This window comes from Zonotrichia albicollis, chromosome W, assembly GCF_047830755.1.
Source record: "Zonotrichia albicollis isolate bZonAlb1 chromosome W, bZonAlb1.hap1, whole genome shotgun sequence".
Classification (NCBI taxonomy): domain Eukaryota; kingdom Metazoa; phylum Chordata; class Aves; order Passeriformes; family Passerellidae; genus Zonotrichia; species Zonotrichia albicollis.
In genome coordinates, this window is record NC_133859.1 from 18372330 (window position 1) to 18388556 (window position 16227).

The following is a 16227-nucleotide window of genomic DNA, read 5'->3' on the forward strand; positions in this document are numbered from 1 at the left end:
CCTTACCCTTGTAATTCTCAGCCTAGTGAGGGGGTAGAGATAAGTGATGTATATTTGAAACAATATGGGGACAGAGTACTCTCTCTAGTGAAATCTCTTCAACAGGAAGCTCATCTGGCACAGACCCTGCCTTTGGACTTTGCTGTTCACAACATCCAGCCAATAGATTGAGTCCTAGTTAAGGAGTGGAAAGAAGCAGCATGGGTGGCGAAGTGGCGTGGACCTTTCCAAGTGTTACTGATCACAGAAACAGCTGTCAAGACAGCTGAACACGGGTGGACCCATCACACTCAGGTCAAGGTCTCTGAGGCCTTGGAGATTTGGACATCTCGGCTGGAGGAGAAGGATGGGAAGCCGCAACTGACACTCGGCAGGGGTGGAATGGAGCAGCAGCCAGTGCGTCGACATTGGGGGAAGCCTTGTGTGCCAACCCACAGACTGTCTGCTGAAACAGTTTGTGCAGGCATCCCTATTCTTGGATCTCCAGTCATTGGGGGCCAATCCTCGCTATCATTGTTTTCTTTATATTAAGCTGTTTCTGTGCCTTCTCTCACCACAAGTGGTGCGGAAGACAACGTGGAAGTGAAAATTAGGTCAGGAGATTAGATTACACCATTGGAATGTTTCTCCTAATAATCTTACCTTTATATTATCATTTAGGTTGGGGGCAAAATGGGGGAAATAATTCTTTTAACTTTGGGAGAAGAAGTAGCAAAAACCTTTAACCTTAGCAGTTGCTGGGTCTGCGGAGGGCAAGGAAGATCTGAAAGCTAGCCATGGGTGGCCAGCCCAGTCGAGACTAAATGGTGGGTTAGCACCCTGAGTGAGGTCCATAATGGAATAGGATTTTGGGATGAAGAAGGAAGTCCATGGCGGCTTCATTCTTCTGAAAGAAGGATTTATTGTCTAAATAGAAGAGGAAGCATATACGTGGGAAAAAAGCATTTGTGACTGGACTTTGTCTTTGGGTTTAGATTGTTGGACCCCCAACTGCTCTCCTTATAATTCTTCTGGATATCAAGGCAGATGGAATCAAACACATGTTAAGCTCACTAATGGAAGCTGGGTAGGGTGTTCCTTACATAATTACCAAAAGGATTTTGAAGGCTATAAAGCAGTGGGGAAGGATACGTTTTATGACCCTTTTTTTTACGCTACCCCTGAGATAATTCCAGAAGTAGGACACATGTGGTCTGTGACTATCAGTGCAAGTGGCAACACCGGAACCGAACTCGCACTCGTTTTAATAGGTTCTGGTCCAGATCTAACAGAACATATCTGGGATGTAACTGCGGGTGGAAACCTCATGTGGGTGCTTGGAAGTGCATATACTGGGATTCTTATGGCAGGGGAACTATTGCTGGGGGACCACTAGTCCTAGGAAGCAAGCTGTGTTTTAACCCACCCATTGATGATGAAAATTGGAAAGGTCCCTTTGCCAACAGGACCTGGGCTTTAAAAGGGCATTACTGAATTTGTGGACAATATGCTTACTGCAGGTTACCTGCAAACTGGTCAGGGATATGTTATATAGGGTATATTAGACCATTGTTCTTTCTGCTACCACAAGTTCAGGGAAATCAGTTAGGAATCAAGGTATATGATGGTCTAATTAGAGAAAAGCAGTCAATTGATGTATCCCTGGTTAGAGGGAGCACCCAAAAGTGGGGTGAAGATGAATGGCCACCTGAACGAGTCATACAACACTATGGACCAGCCACGTGGAATCCTAATGAATTAATTATCAGTTGCCAGAGAACCCATTTATAATTTAAATTGGATATTTACGTTACAAGCTGTCTTTGAAATAATAATGAACCAGACAGGTGCAGCTCTTGACCTCCTTGCTGACCAATCTACTCAGATGAGAAATGCAATATTTCAACATCAGATGGTATTAGACTATTTATTAGCAGAAGAAGCGGGAGTGTGTGGCAAATTGAATGACTCAAACTACTCTTTGCAAATAGATGACAATGGAAAGGTGGTGAAACAAATAACCAAAGGAACAAGAACATTAGCTCATGTACCAGTCTAAACATGGAAAGAATGGGAATGGGAATGAGACATGTTTTCGTGGTTACCTGATGGACTATGGGTTAAACAAATGGGTTTTTTTTTCTCTTATGTGCTGTAGCAACTCGAATCTTTTCACCATGCATGATCCCTTGCTTAGTACAACTTATTCAACATGTGATCAAAGGGATGCAGGGAGTAGCCATGCCTACTGATCCAGAGATGACTACAAAAGCGCAAAAATTGATGTCACTGCAAATAATTGCAAAACCAAAATAAAAACCCAAGGACAGGAAATCAGGTCAATGATAACTAAAGTTTGTAAAGACAATTATTAAAAATAATAAAAGAGGAGGGATTGAGCGGAGTGGTGGATTTGTCTTTACAAACAAGCTGTGGGTCTGCTGGTAGATAAAACTAGCACTGAGAGATAAAAGAAACAATGGAAAGGATTCCACTGATTGATGAATGGAAAAAGATATTCACCTTTACAAACATACTTTAGGTTTGCTGATAAATGAAATTGGATATTGAAAGATGAAAGAAACAATGGGGAAAAACCCTAAATTCCATAAGCATTAAAAATTAAAAGGGAGGGTTATACATTAGAGGGGAATCTTTGGTATCAGGTGTTTTGGGAAGTCTGTACCTCTCAAGTACCTCAGGCAATGGGGAAAGAGAGAAGGGGAATGCAGTGGGGAAATTAGGATAAAAAGGAGGGTGCATCCTCCAAAAATTTTAGACACCCCAGGGCAATGCCCCATGGACTCTCCCTTTATTCAAGTAAAGTAAAAGGGCTCCTCTGTCTCCTATTTAGACATAAACCTCTGCTGCTTGAAGATTAATTTTCCTGACTTGATGATGCAACTGGTACTCAACATCCTTGACGATCCAGAGGGTTTTCGGTCGCAGCCCTCAGGACTTTTCCAGAAAATATGGATTTCCTCTTGGGGAAATGGAACGCCTGACTCCGACTTAAATCCCGTGGCCAGCAGCCAGTGGAGATGCTTTCAATGGAGCTTAAAAGTATCCCAATGTTCAGGCGCCATTTGTTGCCACATGGCAGGATGGTAGAAATGCTGCAATCTCCCTCAAAACGTCTTCTTCAGAAGCCATTTGGAGTAAGGGCACGACAACCGCCATTTCAAGTCCATGCACACACACACACCACAGGTAGCTCAGCAGAGGAAAGACAGGAAGTGTCTTTGTATGATGTATTCCAGCGAAGGTTTATTGCATCCACCATGCCAAAGGGATCAGGGACAAAGGCACAACCATGTGGTGTACACAGGTGTTTTGGTTTGAATTTATTTTATTTATTTTTTGTTAAGTGGTTTGTTTTGTTGTACCCTCGTGTTCTCCCTGAGTTGTTTTACCCCTAGATTTTATCCTCCCTCAGAGCTGTCCCTGCTGCTTGTTCCAGCTCTTTCCCTGCCTGTCAAGGCAACCCAGCCCCTTTTGTGCCCGAACCTTCCCTGCCACTTTCACATCGAGCCAATCCCTGACTGCAACACCCTTTTGGAATTCCCCTATTCCTAAAAGCCCCATTGGCCCATGTGATCCATCCTCTCCACCCTCCTACCCCAATTGGCCCCAGACACTTGATGTAATCCCCTCACTTCTTCCCTGAGGATTCCCTATTGGTTAGCTGTTTGTATCCATCCCCTGATTTGTATCTGTACAAAACCCCTTGCACAGGAGTGCCCAGGGCTCTTTGTTTCTGATCCCTTTACTTGGAATAAACCCTTCCTTGTGGAACTTCAAGACAGAGAGCCTCCTCCTTTCTCTTCTGCCTTGTCCCTGTCATGGCTTGTGTCTGGCACTGTAGAGCGTCTCTAAAGGTTCTGCCTCTGGTAAATCCCCATACCGAGGCAGTTCCCCACTCGTGGTATGGCGCCAGAGTTCTAAGAGCTAGCCTGGGCTCCGGCAGTCACTTCACAGACTTAAGTTTGGGATCAGCAGCCAATGACCTGAAGACACAGGGGCAGTGCAAAGGGCAGGGCAAAGGGCAGCAACCTGTAGGGAGGATGAGGGATGAACAATTGAGGTGGGCAGGGTCAACTGGCCAATGGGGGAAGCAGTCTAATTTAGATTGGCAATAGTGCTGCACAGCACCATGGGGGAAGTCCTCTCTTTCAGCCTAGGTGGGGAAAACTCTATGGAAGATCTTTCTAGGGCAAAGCCTGGAGGTTTATTATGTTCCCACAGCTCCTCATAGGACTTTCCAGACCCTTCACCAGCTTTGTTGCTCTTCTCTGGACACTCTCCAGCATTTCAATGTCTGTCCTGTGAGAGACCAAGAACTGGCCACAGGATTTGAGGTGCAGCCTCACCAATGCCAAGTACAGAGGGACAATCACTTCCCTGGTCCTGCTGGCCACACTATTGCTGATATAATCCAGGATGCCATTGGCTTTCTTGGCCACCTGGGCACCTACTGGCTCGTGTTCAGCCAGCACCCTCAGGTCTTTTGCTCCTGGGCAGCTTTCCAGCCACTCTGCCCCCTTTCTGCTGCACTGCAGGGGATTGGTGTGACTCATGTTTCCCATTAACCCAGATGCTGCTGACTGATGCTCAAAAGCATCTTGTCATCTCTGTGATGAGTTCTGTCTGAGGATCAACTTGCCCTATTTTTAGGTGAGAGCCAAAAGGTGAATTTTGGACATATCTTTATTCTCAAAGATTCATAGTTGTTTCCATTGAGCACTTGAATGCTCTCTTCCCCAAATATAGAAACCTATATAGGTGCCAATGTAAATGTGAGGACTTTTGTACATCTGTTCTCTTTTTCTGGAGGTGAGAATCACCCCATGCAGCAACCCTGCATTGCTCACTTGGGCAGCAGAGCTGAGAATTGTACTTTGATTTCCCTTGTTAAATGGTCAGGGATTTTTGGGAGGAAATCTTTCCTCGGCAGCAGGGCATTAATGCCTGGGCTGAGAACTGTCACTGTGGTGCTTGTCTGCCCTTTGGTCTGAGACTGAGGTATCTAGTGTAAATAATTGAAGCACCCCCAGATTCTTCTATCACCAGTTCCTCTGGGGCTGAGAAACCAGCCTGTAAAGCCCCGAGTGATGTTTGCCCTCGGCCCACAAGCAATGTGTGCTGCTGTGGTGGGCACAATGTGCTGCCAACGCTGGTATGGCATTGGCTGGAGATTTGCGTCTAGTCTGGATAATGGCACTTCAGGAAGGAGATGGAGGAAATAATCCTGGCCCCTCTCTCTATCTTCCATATCCCCATAGTCGTCTGGACAAGAAGAAACAGGATGAGCTTCACAGGGAACACACACATAACAGCTCTCCAACAGGGAGGTGAGCTGAGCCCAGAGACACATTGACCTAGGAGAAAGTGAATTTCCACTTCGGGCAGTTTGAAAGAAAAATATTAAAGAATGGGTTGGGCAAATATGTCTTGGTCTGTTTAGGACAACCTGATACTGCCTTGGGGCAGGAGGGTAATGAGGTAGACCTCCAGGTGTTCTGCTCTGCTTCAGTACACCCCAAGGAATAGCTGTCTGTGGTTTGAGTTACAAGGGGCTCTGAAGGGGGCTGTAAGCAGTTCACAGGGGAGATGAGCAGAGCTCCTACTCCCTACCTAATCTTTTCCATCACAGGAGCATCCATCTGATGTGCCAGGGGTGACATGGTGTTAAAGTCCAGCTCAGAGTCTTAAGATCCCTTCTGATGCTTTAGCAGAGCAGAGGAGCAGGGAGGAAGCAGCAGGAGAGGAGATGGTGTCATCTTTTAGCCCAGGCAAGTCCTGTTTCCTAGAGGAAGGAGCAGATGTTTTATCCTTTGAGCCACTCAGGAAAGAAATTGGCTAAAGCACTGAAGAATATTGGGTGAGATGATCTTGCCCCAAAACCAGAGTTGCATATTTGGGACCTACCCCATCTTCCCACCTTTTGTCCTCTCTCTCTGCCAGCTCATGGGGCAGTAATCCTTTAATGTGACACCAAGACAGTGTTTACATTTTCAAAGCTTCTGCTGTTGATAAGCAGAGGAGTTAACTCTCAGTTTGTCATCCTTCAGGAACATGGCTTGCAGGAAGGAGGAAAGAGAAGAAAAAAATCTTAAAAATAGATTATAAGAACAAAGCAGAAAGAAATTGAAGACAAGTTTTCATCTCTGATTTACATCAAGCACTGGTGACATCTTGAGGTCTAGTTTATAGTGGTAAGTTCTGCTGCCAGGATGGGGTTACTGGCACATGTGGCCTATTACTCTCCCAGCGAGACTTCCTCTTGCTGGAGCCACCTGTGGTTACACCAGACCAAATTTCTTGTTCTCTGAGTCCAAATAACAAACTGATTCCATTCAGGTGGAAAAAAAAAAAGAGATGAAGAGAGAACAACTCTACATTTTGATGCAGAGCACACCTCAAAGAACCCTGCTTTCAGGTGAGCAGTGACCATCTGTAGGAGGCCAGCTAAAGGAGGAGGACAAGGCTTCATCCTTTCATTGAGATATATTGGTGCTGATTAGGAGGAGGAAATGTCAAATAAGTCAAAAAGTTATGCCAGCCATAGGGCAGCCTGGTCATGGGGAAGGGGACACCAGGCAGAGCAGCTGAGTCTCCCCTGGTGTGCAGGCAGAAATGCAGGCAGGAACCTCAGAGGGGGCTGCCCAGGCTTCAAAGTGCTCTGTTGCTTTGACAGTTTCTATTCTCTTTGATCATCAGATGTTTTTGTAGGAGAGGGGGAAAAAAATTTTGGGGGAAAAAGACCAATACTCTCTCTAAATGCAGACCTGATGGAAAATTTTCAGCTTGCCCTATTGAAAACACCGGGGCTTGCTTTACTTTCTGCCTTGCATGATTGCCTCTTTCATTAACATTTGAGACAGGCAGCAGGCAGGGAGAAGTCCTAAATAGCTCTAAACCTAGCTTCTCTCATCTTTCCCAGCCTTAGGCTGGTTCAGACAAAGCCTTCACTGGAGGCTGGCTGCAAGGGAAGTTGTTTCAATTACCATAGGAGTAGGGGCAGTGTAATCCCCAAAGGGCTCAGCTTCTGCACATTGAATCAACGCAACATTTTCCTCCAATCTTGAGCAACGCTATGTTTGATCATGGTGTGAGCTGAGATGCTGCATTAACGGATCAGGTCCTTGCTGGCTGGTGTCAACTGGGGAAGGTCACAGCATGGCCCTCCAGGTTGGACATATTATTAGACTCATTAGTAATGGAAACAGGTCACATGGAGGGGCAGCTGTAAGTGGGTGCTGGGGTTGGGGCATTTGGGAATGATGGTGGCCATGATGTGAAACTTGGGCATTTGGGAGGTGGGGATGGAGGTGTGAATGGAGTTGATAAGGTTTGGCGACCAGGGAGCAGTAATGAAGCGTGGGAAGCTGGGACCAAGATGTTGGGATTGGGAAGAATAGAGATGAAGCCAAAGATTCATTACTGACCCCTGTCATGGGGCCAAATTGGATGGGCATAGGTGAAGAGCTTTTTCTCTCCTGGAGAGAGCACTGCTAAGAGCATCATCTCTGCAACCCTTCCAGATGTGGTTCAGATGAGATGGTTGGTCAAACACAATGGTGATGGAAGTACTTGCTACCCAGGAAGCCTGGCACCAAAGAGCACAGCTCCCAGACCACATATCCTGCCAGTCAACCTGATCCTGTATTGACAAAACATTATGTCCATCAACCCAAGACAATTTAAGAAGGATGTTAAAGTATGTGAATGTCGAAGGAAGGGGACCAGGACACCAGATGGTTCATCACAGGTCCAGTTTATTGAAGAAAGCATCAAACACTTATACAGCAAATAATAAGCTTATGAATATTCTGTAAGCCAAGCAATCTATTGGTTAAACTATACCATCAACTCTTCCTCATTCCTTTGGGCCTACGTTCTCTACTTCTCACGTCTCTCTGTCCATTTCTTTATCATATTCAGCTAGGCCCAAGGACACTCTATCTTGCAGGTGCAGGACTTGGAATTAGCCACAGTCTTGTACTTTTCCATTCTCTAGTCAGCTACATTCCCAACATGTGAATGCATCCAGGAGAAGGCAACAAAGCTGGTGAAAGGGATGGAAGGAATGTCCTACAAGGATCTGCTGAAGGCTCTGGGTTTGTCTACTTTGGAGAAAAAGAGGCTGAGGGGTGACCTCATGGCTCTCTGCAGCTTCCTGAGGAGGGGAAGTGGAGAGGGAGGTACTGAGCTCTTCTCCCTGATATACAGCAGGATCTGTGGGAATGGTTCAAAACTGCATCAGAGGAGGTTTAGACTTGACATTCATAAGCATTTATATGCAGAGAAGGTGGACAAACATTGGAACAGGCTTCCTAGAGAGGTGGTTGATGCTCCATGTCTGTCAGTGTTTGAGGCATTTGGGTATCAAAATGCTTTAACTTTTGGTCAGCCCTGAAGTGGTCAGGCAGTTGGACTAGATGAGTGTTATAGGTCCCTTCCAAATGAACTATTCTATTCTATTCTATTCTATTCTATTCTATTCTATTCTGACATAAATAAAAAGAATACGGGTCTGAGCTCCTACCAGAAAAAAACACCCAGTGCAGTACAGCCTGGCTTGCTAAGGAGCTCCTCCAACGAACAGCATTTCAGCCATGTAAGTGTATGCGATCCAGCCCTCCAGCCCCCAGGCTGAGGATGTGAGAGCAAATTAAGCAACTTTCTGTAAATCTGAGCTCACTCCAGGTGGCAATTTCTAAAGTAAACACTCCTCGATCCCTCTCTATATTAGCAGCATCTCAGGATCTTTTACCATTTCATCCCTGGACTCCATGTAATCCAATGCCACAGATTTATATTAAGGCATTAGGTGATTTTCACTTTTATTCACCCCCAGTTTTATTTGGCTGCAAGTCCACAGACAACAGAGATTTCCTTCAAATAACTCTGATATTTTGGGGACATTACAATGAGTTTAGAACTCATCACAACCTATTAGTTATTTAAATTAATCCTGCTAGAACCACATTAATTTTTTATTAAGAAATAGGCATCAGCTTTTCTGTCAGGGCTGTTACATCCTTATTACTTCTCCTGTCCTGGCTGAGATAAGATGTCCAGCTTGCAACTACATTTCCATGCCAGACATTTCTTATACAGCTGTGGGGTCCTTTGTGCTGCCAAGCCAGGTGCATGAATTAACATTTCCAGAAGTGAAACCCAGAGTCTTACCATCTGGGGTTGTGCTATGCTATTTGTCCTCCTCCTGAATAATAATTTTTTTAAAAAATAAACTTATTTATTTTTTACAATAAATAATATTACTTGTTAAAGGCTGAATACGGAATAGGAGATCACAAGCATGGTCTGAGGTGCTTGCTCACATTCACAGGTCAATGTACCTTGCCAACTCCGCAAACATTTTCCTCCCTTAACCATATCAACAAATGGAAGGAAAGATTGAAACTGTATTTTCTGCTTGTAGAACCTCACACATCCGTGGAGCCAAGTGAAAACAACACCAGTGGGAGAGAGATAACTGCCAGTTCCTCTCCTGCTTGAAAGGAATGAGAAGGAGGTGTCTTTACATACAAACTCTTGGCCTGATGGTAGATAAGGCCAGATACTGATAGGTGAAAGAAGCAATGGGGGAAACCATAAATTCCATATGAATTCCACTAATTGTTCCACTAATTGACACAGACTCTTACGCACTCAAGGCTGTGTTAAATCTCTGGATTTAGAGAAAAAGAACAGAGACACAAAGAAAAAAGGGGGGGGTGTGCATACATTAGAAGGGGTCTTAGGCTTTTTTTGGAAGTCTGTACTTCTCAAGTACCTCAGCCGATGGGGAAAGAGAGAGGGAAATGTGGCCGGGAAATTAGGATAAAAAGAAGGCTGCGTCCCCTAAAAATTTTGACAGACCCCAGGGGAAATGCCCCATGGCCTCTTCCTTTATTCAAATAAAGTTACAGGACTTCTCTCTCTCCTTTTTGGACATAAAGCTCTGGTGCTTATGGATTAATTTTCCTGACACACTGCTGCTTGGGGGTTGCTGCAGGATTTTTAGGGGACCATGGGTCATGCAAGGTCGCTCCTCAAAACCCATCCTTTCTACAAAAGCTGCTCTTTTATTGACCGTGAATGTCTATCAGTGCAGCAGCACGGACTGGCCGTGCCCCACCCATGACCCTCACAGAAAACCACTCTCTCCATCCCACTCATAGCTCTCCACTCAGCTTCTCTTCCGCTTTACACGACATGTGGACCTGCCCCGTAAGGGCTGATGCAACGCCAGGAACCACACACCTATGCATTCCACAAACGGTGTGGCGGAGAGCGCCGCCCCTTTAAGTGTGCCGGTAAAGGCGGGGCGGGGCTTGTCGTGTGGTGGGGTGGGGCTTGCTGTGCGGCAGGGCGTAGCGTGGTGCGGCGCATCGCGCTGCGCTGAGGTCAGATGTGAGTGGGCGCCGTCACAAAAGGAAGTGGTGGCGGCGACGGCTGTCAGCGCGGGGCGGGGGGCCTGTCGGGCAGCGCGACGGCGGCGGGGCAGCGGCAGCAGCAGCCTGGGCGGCGGGGGCCGCGCCGCGCCATGGCCCAGCAGCAGATGAGCAGTTCACAGAAAGCGCTGATGCTGGAGCTGAAGTCGCTGCAGGAGGAGCCGGTGGAGGGCTTCCGCATCACCCTGGTCGACGAGTCCGACCTCTACAACTGGGAGGTGGCGATCTTCGGGCCCCCCAACACCCTCTACGAGGGCGGTTACTTCAAGGTACGGCTTTTCCCTGCTCCGCCGGCGGACCGGGCCTCCCGCCGCCGCCGAAGTCCCGGCGAGCTGCCGCTGGGGCCTGCACCATTTCCCTGCCTGCCGGGCCTCTTTGTCGGGTTCGGAGGGGCCGCGGCGGGCTTGCGGTCACTGTCAGCTCCACCACCCTCCGCGGGAGAGGGCCGGGGCCTACGGAAGGAGGGAAGGCAGGGCTCGGCTCCCGTAGATAGTGCCCTGCGAGCTGGCCTTCCCCGCCCGCTGCCAGCGGCGCGGGGACGATCTGCAGGGCAGGCTGGCTGGGTGCCTGCAGGGCCTCTTCTCTTAGGATGCCCTCTGGGAAGAGGAGGCCGTGTTACATCTGTCTCTGTTCTGTTATGTCTCAATTTTAACCCCAAAGAAACGCAGGTATCTCATGGCAGAGAGCAAATTCTTCCCTTTCAACCCTAAGTTTGTTCTCTTGGCTCTAGTCTGTGTATGTTTATTTCAAAGGGGCTTCCCTTGATAGCTTTGTCATGTAGGAGCATCCTGTGTAGGATGACTAACTCAAGATAAAAGCTGTGAGGTTTTGTTTTTTTTTTCAAAACTCCGTGGACTTCATGACTGTTTTTCATGATTTTTTTCCCTCTGGTTTCCTTTTCTTCCTCTTCAAATTTCTAGAAGGCAGCCTTCAAAGGGTTACAGCAACACGTAATTGGTGAAGGTAGATAAATTAAAAGCATTTGTCTCTGAGTCTTCCTGTTAATCCAAAAATGCGTTTGTGGTTCTCTTGTAAATACGGTGAGCAAGAAATCTGGCACTGCTGCCCCAGAAAAGGGGGGGAACTTAAATTCTCAAAACAATTGGAGAAGGAATTTCATTATTTTTCTTAAAGGAAGCAATTGAAAAGCCATAGTGCCTGCAGAAGATCTGTTGCATCGGGCAGACCCCTTTCCACTTGATGTCTGCTTGGTCTCTAGCAAAATAATGTCCCCTTCAGCTCCCTTCTCCCAGGAGTTATTGTTTTAGTAGTGGCTCCTGTGTCTCTCACTTCATGCCCTTTGATTTCTGTCAAACAGAAATAAATTTTGGGATAATTTCTTTGCTTGGCTGGCATGCAACTTGGCCTCTCTGAGTGTCCTGGATTCAACTGGGATGGAGTTAATTTCTTCTTAGTAGCTGTTACAGTGCTGTCTTTTGGATTCAGAATGAGAATGGTGTTAATAAGACACCAGCGTGTTAGGTTTTTTGCAAAGTTGTGTTTATCTTAAGGACTCTTTTTCCTTGTCTTATGTTCTGCCAGTGAAGAGGTTCACAAAAGAAACTGAGAGGGAGCACAGCTGAGACAGGTGACCCAAAATGACCAAAGGAATATTCCATACCTTAGAATGTCATGGCCAGTATATAAACTGTGAGGAGTTACCCAGAAGGGTGGCCAATCTGGGTTCAGGAAGGGGGGGTGTCTGGCATCAGTCAGTGGGTGGTGAGCAACTGTATTGTGCATCACTTGTTTTTTCCTGTTTTATTATCGTTCTTATCATAATTTACCATGATTACTGTATTTGACTTTCTTTTCAATTAAACTGTTCTTCTCTCAACCTACAAGTTTTACTTTGATTCTCCTCCCCATTCCAACACAGTGGGATGGGGGGGTTTGAGCAAGGGACTGTTTGGTGCTTTGTTTCCAGATGGGCTTCAACCACAATGCTGGGTCAAGGTTTAAGAGCTTTGTTACACAAACCCAGAATTAACTTGTAGCATGTGGAATAATAGATTTGTCTTCTGTTTGGCTTCATTATTTAGAAGGAAGGGAAGGCTTTGGCACAAGGCTTGCTTTTTGTAATGAGTTGGTGGACATGCTCCTGTAGGTGTGATAGGTATATTCTTAGACTCGCCTCCATTATTATTTATTGTGGAAGTTGCTCTAGTCTTGGGTTGGTAATTGGGCCATTTTTACATCTGAATGGTTTGACAGCCTCTTCCTGCATTTACATTACTCATCCACTTTTTTCCAAAGAAATCACAATGGATCAAAATATTTTTGCTTGGGAACTATGTGTATGTAATTGTTCTTGGAAAGAAGTTAGAACAATCTATGAAATAATCTGGGAATGTGCATTAACAAGTGTAGACTTTAGGCAAGGTTGCCAGTTGCCTTACCTCACTATTATGAATGTGATATCTCTTTTGGTATTTTATGTCCTTGAAATGCTGTACCTTTTTTGTAAATCCTTCTGACCAGTCCTGTGATGCGTATTTTGAGAGTGGGAGATGAAGGTCTCGTGATGCCTTCACCCCTCCACAGGAGAGGAATTCTCTTCAAGCATCATGACTGAAGTCTCTCATATGTTGTCTCTGTCTTGCTTTCCCTCCATGGGGAGCTGCTCATGGTGGGTTTTGTTTTGGTAGTATTTGGTCTTCGGTTATTCATCTTAGATTCTGAAAAGTGATTTTTAGACCCTTGTTCTGTCACTAGGGAGAAGGAGTCCTGTGGTCCTGAGAAGTGATGTTGACTTACTTTGTATTGGGCCTTTAGGCAAACTTTTAGATGTGTTAGACTTGGCTTGCTGAATCATTTAGAAATAAAATAAAGTTGGATATTAATCTTCTGGGGTGACTTCTATGATATATTCATAGTATATGCAAGGTGAGCACTAGTTTAGATCAGCATTTGATTTGTTTTTCTGATTTCTTGACTTGAAATATTTAGCTTAATCTTGTTTTGTTTTTTTAGTTTCCTAAGATTAGGTAAACAGGATTAGAAATATGCAATCTGTAACTTTTTTTAAACTTTGTGGCAATGAGTTTGGGAAATTTCTTCCACCTGAGGTGTGGTTTGAGGGTAGGAACTGGAAGGGAAGTACAAAGGCTTCTAGTTAAGCTAAAGTATAAATATTTTGAGAAAAGCCTGTATTTAATGTGACCTTAATAAGGTGTTGGTGCTAGTTGGTTGGGAAAACAAATGCTTGATTTGTGCTCATGAAACACTTGGACCTTTTGACAGGTTGTTTTTTCTTTAATAAATATGACTTTTATCTCTGGGTTGTTGAACTAGCTGAATAAACTGAAACGAGGGAAGTGTTTTCTTTGTACCTTTTTGACAAGAGCTACTGTTGTTAAAGGCTGGTTCAACATATCAACAGATTCTGCTTTCAGTTGCTAATCCTGTAACCAGTATTTGATAAATTGAAGCAGAAAACCTGTCCCCCTAAATGTTTGTTTAAATGGTAGATTATCAGTATTTTAGTGCTGTCTACAATAAAGGCTGGGGACTTGTTAAAAATTCAAGCACAGCATCTAAGCATATTTTATAAACTAATAGAGCATGATCAGATTTACTGCAGTACTTCATAGTTTAGGACCTCCTAGCTTGATGGAAAGGGCAGCAGTCTTCAGAAGCAACCACTTTGTGGAGAGCAGCTTGTATCAGTGAAGGATAGGGGCAGTGATGAACTGCAAGTCCCCTTCATGCAATCAGCTAGAAGTGTAAATCTGCAGTGAAGGTTGTCACAAGCCCAGATGTTTCTGAATGGCTGTCCTTATCCCTGTTAATCTTTACCTTATCTAGTGACTTTATGTAGCTATTCATTATGACTGGGAATAATGTTTTGGGCAACCTTTTGCTCAGGTTCCAGATCACCACCCTCAAGGAAGGAGTTCAGTTATTTCATACACTGGTGACCTCCCATTCTTGTGCTGGAAGCCAATATTTCAGAGAAGGTGCAAGTGAGAAATTATATAAATAGAAACTTCATTATTAGATGTGTAGTGCTGCCCAGAAGCACAGTTTGACCAAGTTTGCTGTGTCAAGGAAACAAGAAGAATGAACTGCACTGTTAGAGTTTGGTAGTTCTTAGGACAATTTATTTCATAAGGTATTTTTGCTATATGAAGGAGCAAATCTTGAAATAAATGGGGGAGGAAAGAACCTGAGCATTATGCTTAATTTTTTCATGTAATTCGGGGGCTAAATACTTGTTAAAGCATTGCTTTCCCTGCTTTTTGTAACTTGTTAACTGTGTGCTGCTTAGAGTTCTGTATTGTTGGATCTCAGTTTCTTCCAAGTGATTTGTTTTGATTTCAAAGCAACTTGCAATATGTGAGAATAATTTTTTTTTCAGAACAGTGAATTAATATGGAACTTACAGATAACTGATGGCAAGTATGAGCACCATGCTTAAAAGTTTTGGTGTTATAAGAGGCATTCTAGAGAGCTTAAAATTAAGCAAAAAGAAGTTGTAACTAGTAGAACACAACTCGACAAAAATATTTCTTGGTGCCAAAGAACAAATGTGTGGTACTCTGAGCATAAAAGCTGCCTTCTGCAGGCCTCTGCATTGCAAGGTGCTACAAAGCTTCTCTCTCAGTGTAATTAAACTTCTATTTTTGTTTTCTTTAGGTATTGTTGATGTTAGTAAGCAACCCACCTATCTGTAGGATAGGATCACCTATTGTTGGCTATCTCCAAAGTGAAAGAGACATGAAGCTGTCTGTAGGCAGGAAGGTAAGAAACGTCTGATGTTGGTTCATGGATCATAAGCATACTTTATGATCTCTAACTCTGAGGCCTGGGGAATACCTGACTGACCCTCACTCTGCTGTTGCATGTAGGTTTTTGGATGGTTGGGTCTGTGGGACCCACAGAACCTCCCAGACTGTAGACTCTTTTGGACATCTGCCTGGCTTCAGGAGGCAACAGGCAATATAATGATGGTAGCCAGCTTCCAGCCCTTCCCCGAGGACTCCTCTGATCCAAGTAGGGATATTGTATATGCTAAGAAGCACAGAGGTTTCCACTTCTAATACTGCCTGAGAATAGAAGATTGTGTACACTTAGGTCCTGTTGTATGGCAAGAGGAGACCCTGCCTCTGCCATGAGGATAAAAATAGAAAGCTTTCTATTTGGAAAGGTTGAGCACTGTCAGTTTGCATAATTCATTGTTTGGCTCTATTTCCATGAGTCTGCACAGAGTGATCCTTCGATAAGGTAAAATAAAACATGACTTTTTCTTGAATAGTAATGTGAAGAATTGTGCCTCTTGGGATTTCTTGCAAGTCTGTTAAAGAGCTAATAACTAAAAGCATGTGTATAGCTTTAGATTTGGTTTATATTATGGAAATTAATGGAAGCTTTTGACTCTGTAGTGTTAGAAGGGTGTTCTTAATATTTTGTTTGCCTGGTAAATCTTTGAGATCTCTGCCATTGCAGTGATGTTCTACCAGTGTCTGAGTGTGGGACCACATCTGTAACTTCTCAAAAGCTCAAACATGTTTTTACCTTGCTGTTTCTGAAGTCATGTTTACACTGTCTGTTATTTTACATAGTGATATAGTCACACTGTTTTCTTTTTAATAACACTTTATTGTGTTCCATGATGCTCATTTTACATCTAGAGGGTAGGAAATGCCAGAAAAAAATGCTTGCAGAACTTTGCTTTGTTCTTTGGCATCCAGCTTGGCTGTGTAGTTTATGGCCATCATCAGACAGTCATAGTAATGTGTAGTATAGGCTCAAGAGCCGAGATATCTTGAACTGAAGTGTATCT

At 44.5% G+C, this 16227-nt stretch overlaps 1 protein-coding gene across 2 annotated transcripts in view; it reads left to right on the forward strand.

Annotated features, from left to right (window-relative positions):
• Window positions 1–10336: 10336 nt before the first annotated feature.
• Window positions 10337–16227, forward strand: part of LOC141726930 (ubiquitin-conjugating enzyme E2 R2) — a 113136-nt gene continuing 107245 nt past the window's right edge. The window contains exons 1-2 of one of the 2 annotated variants that reach the window (XM_074532033.1): window positions 10337–10711; window positions 15081–15185. In XM_074532033.1, the coding sequence (XP_074388134.1) occupies window positions 10535–10711; window positions 15081–15185 (282 nt within the window). In that variant the 5' untranslated portion in view covers window positions 10337–10534. The remainder of the gene's footprint in view (window positions 10712–15080; window positions 15186–16227) is intronic. The other variant, XM_074532034.1, reaches the window with a different exon arrangement.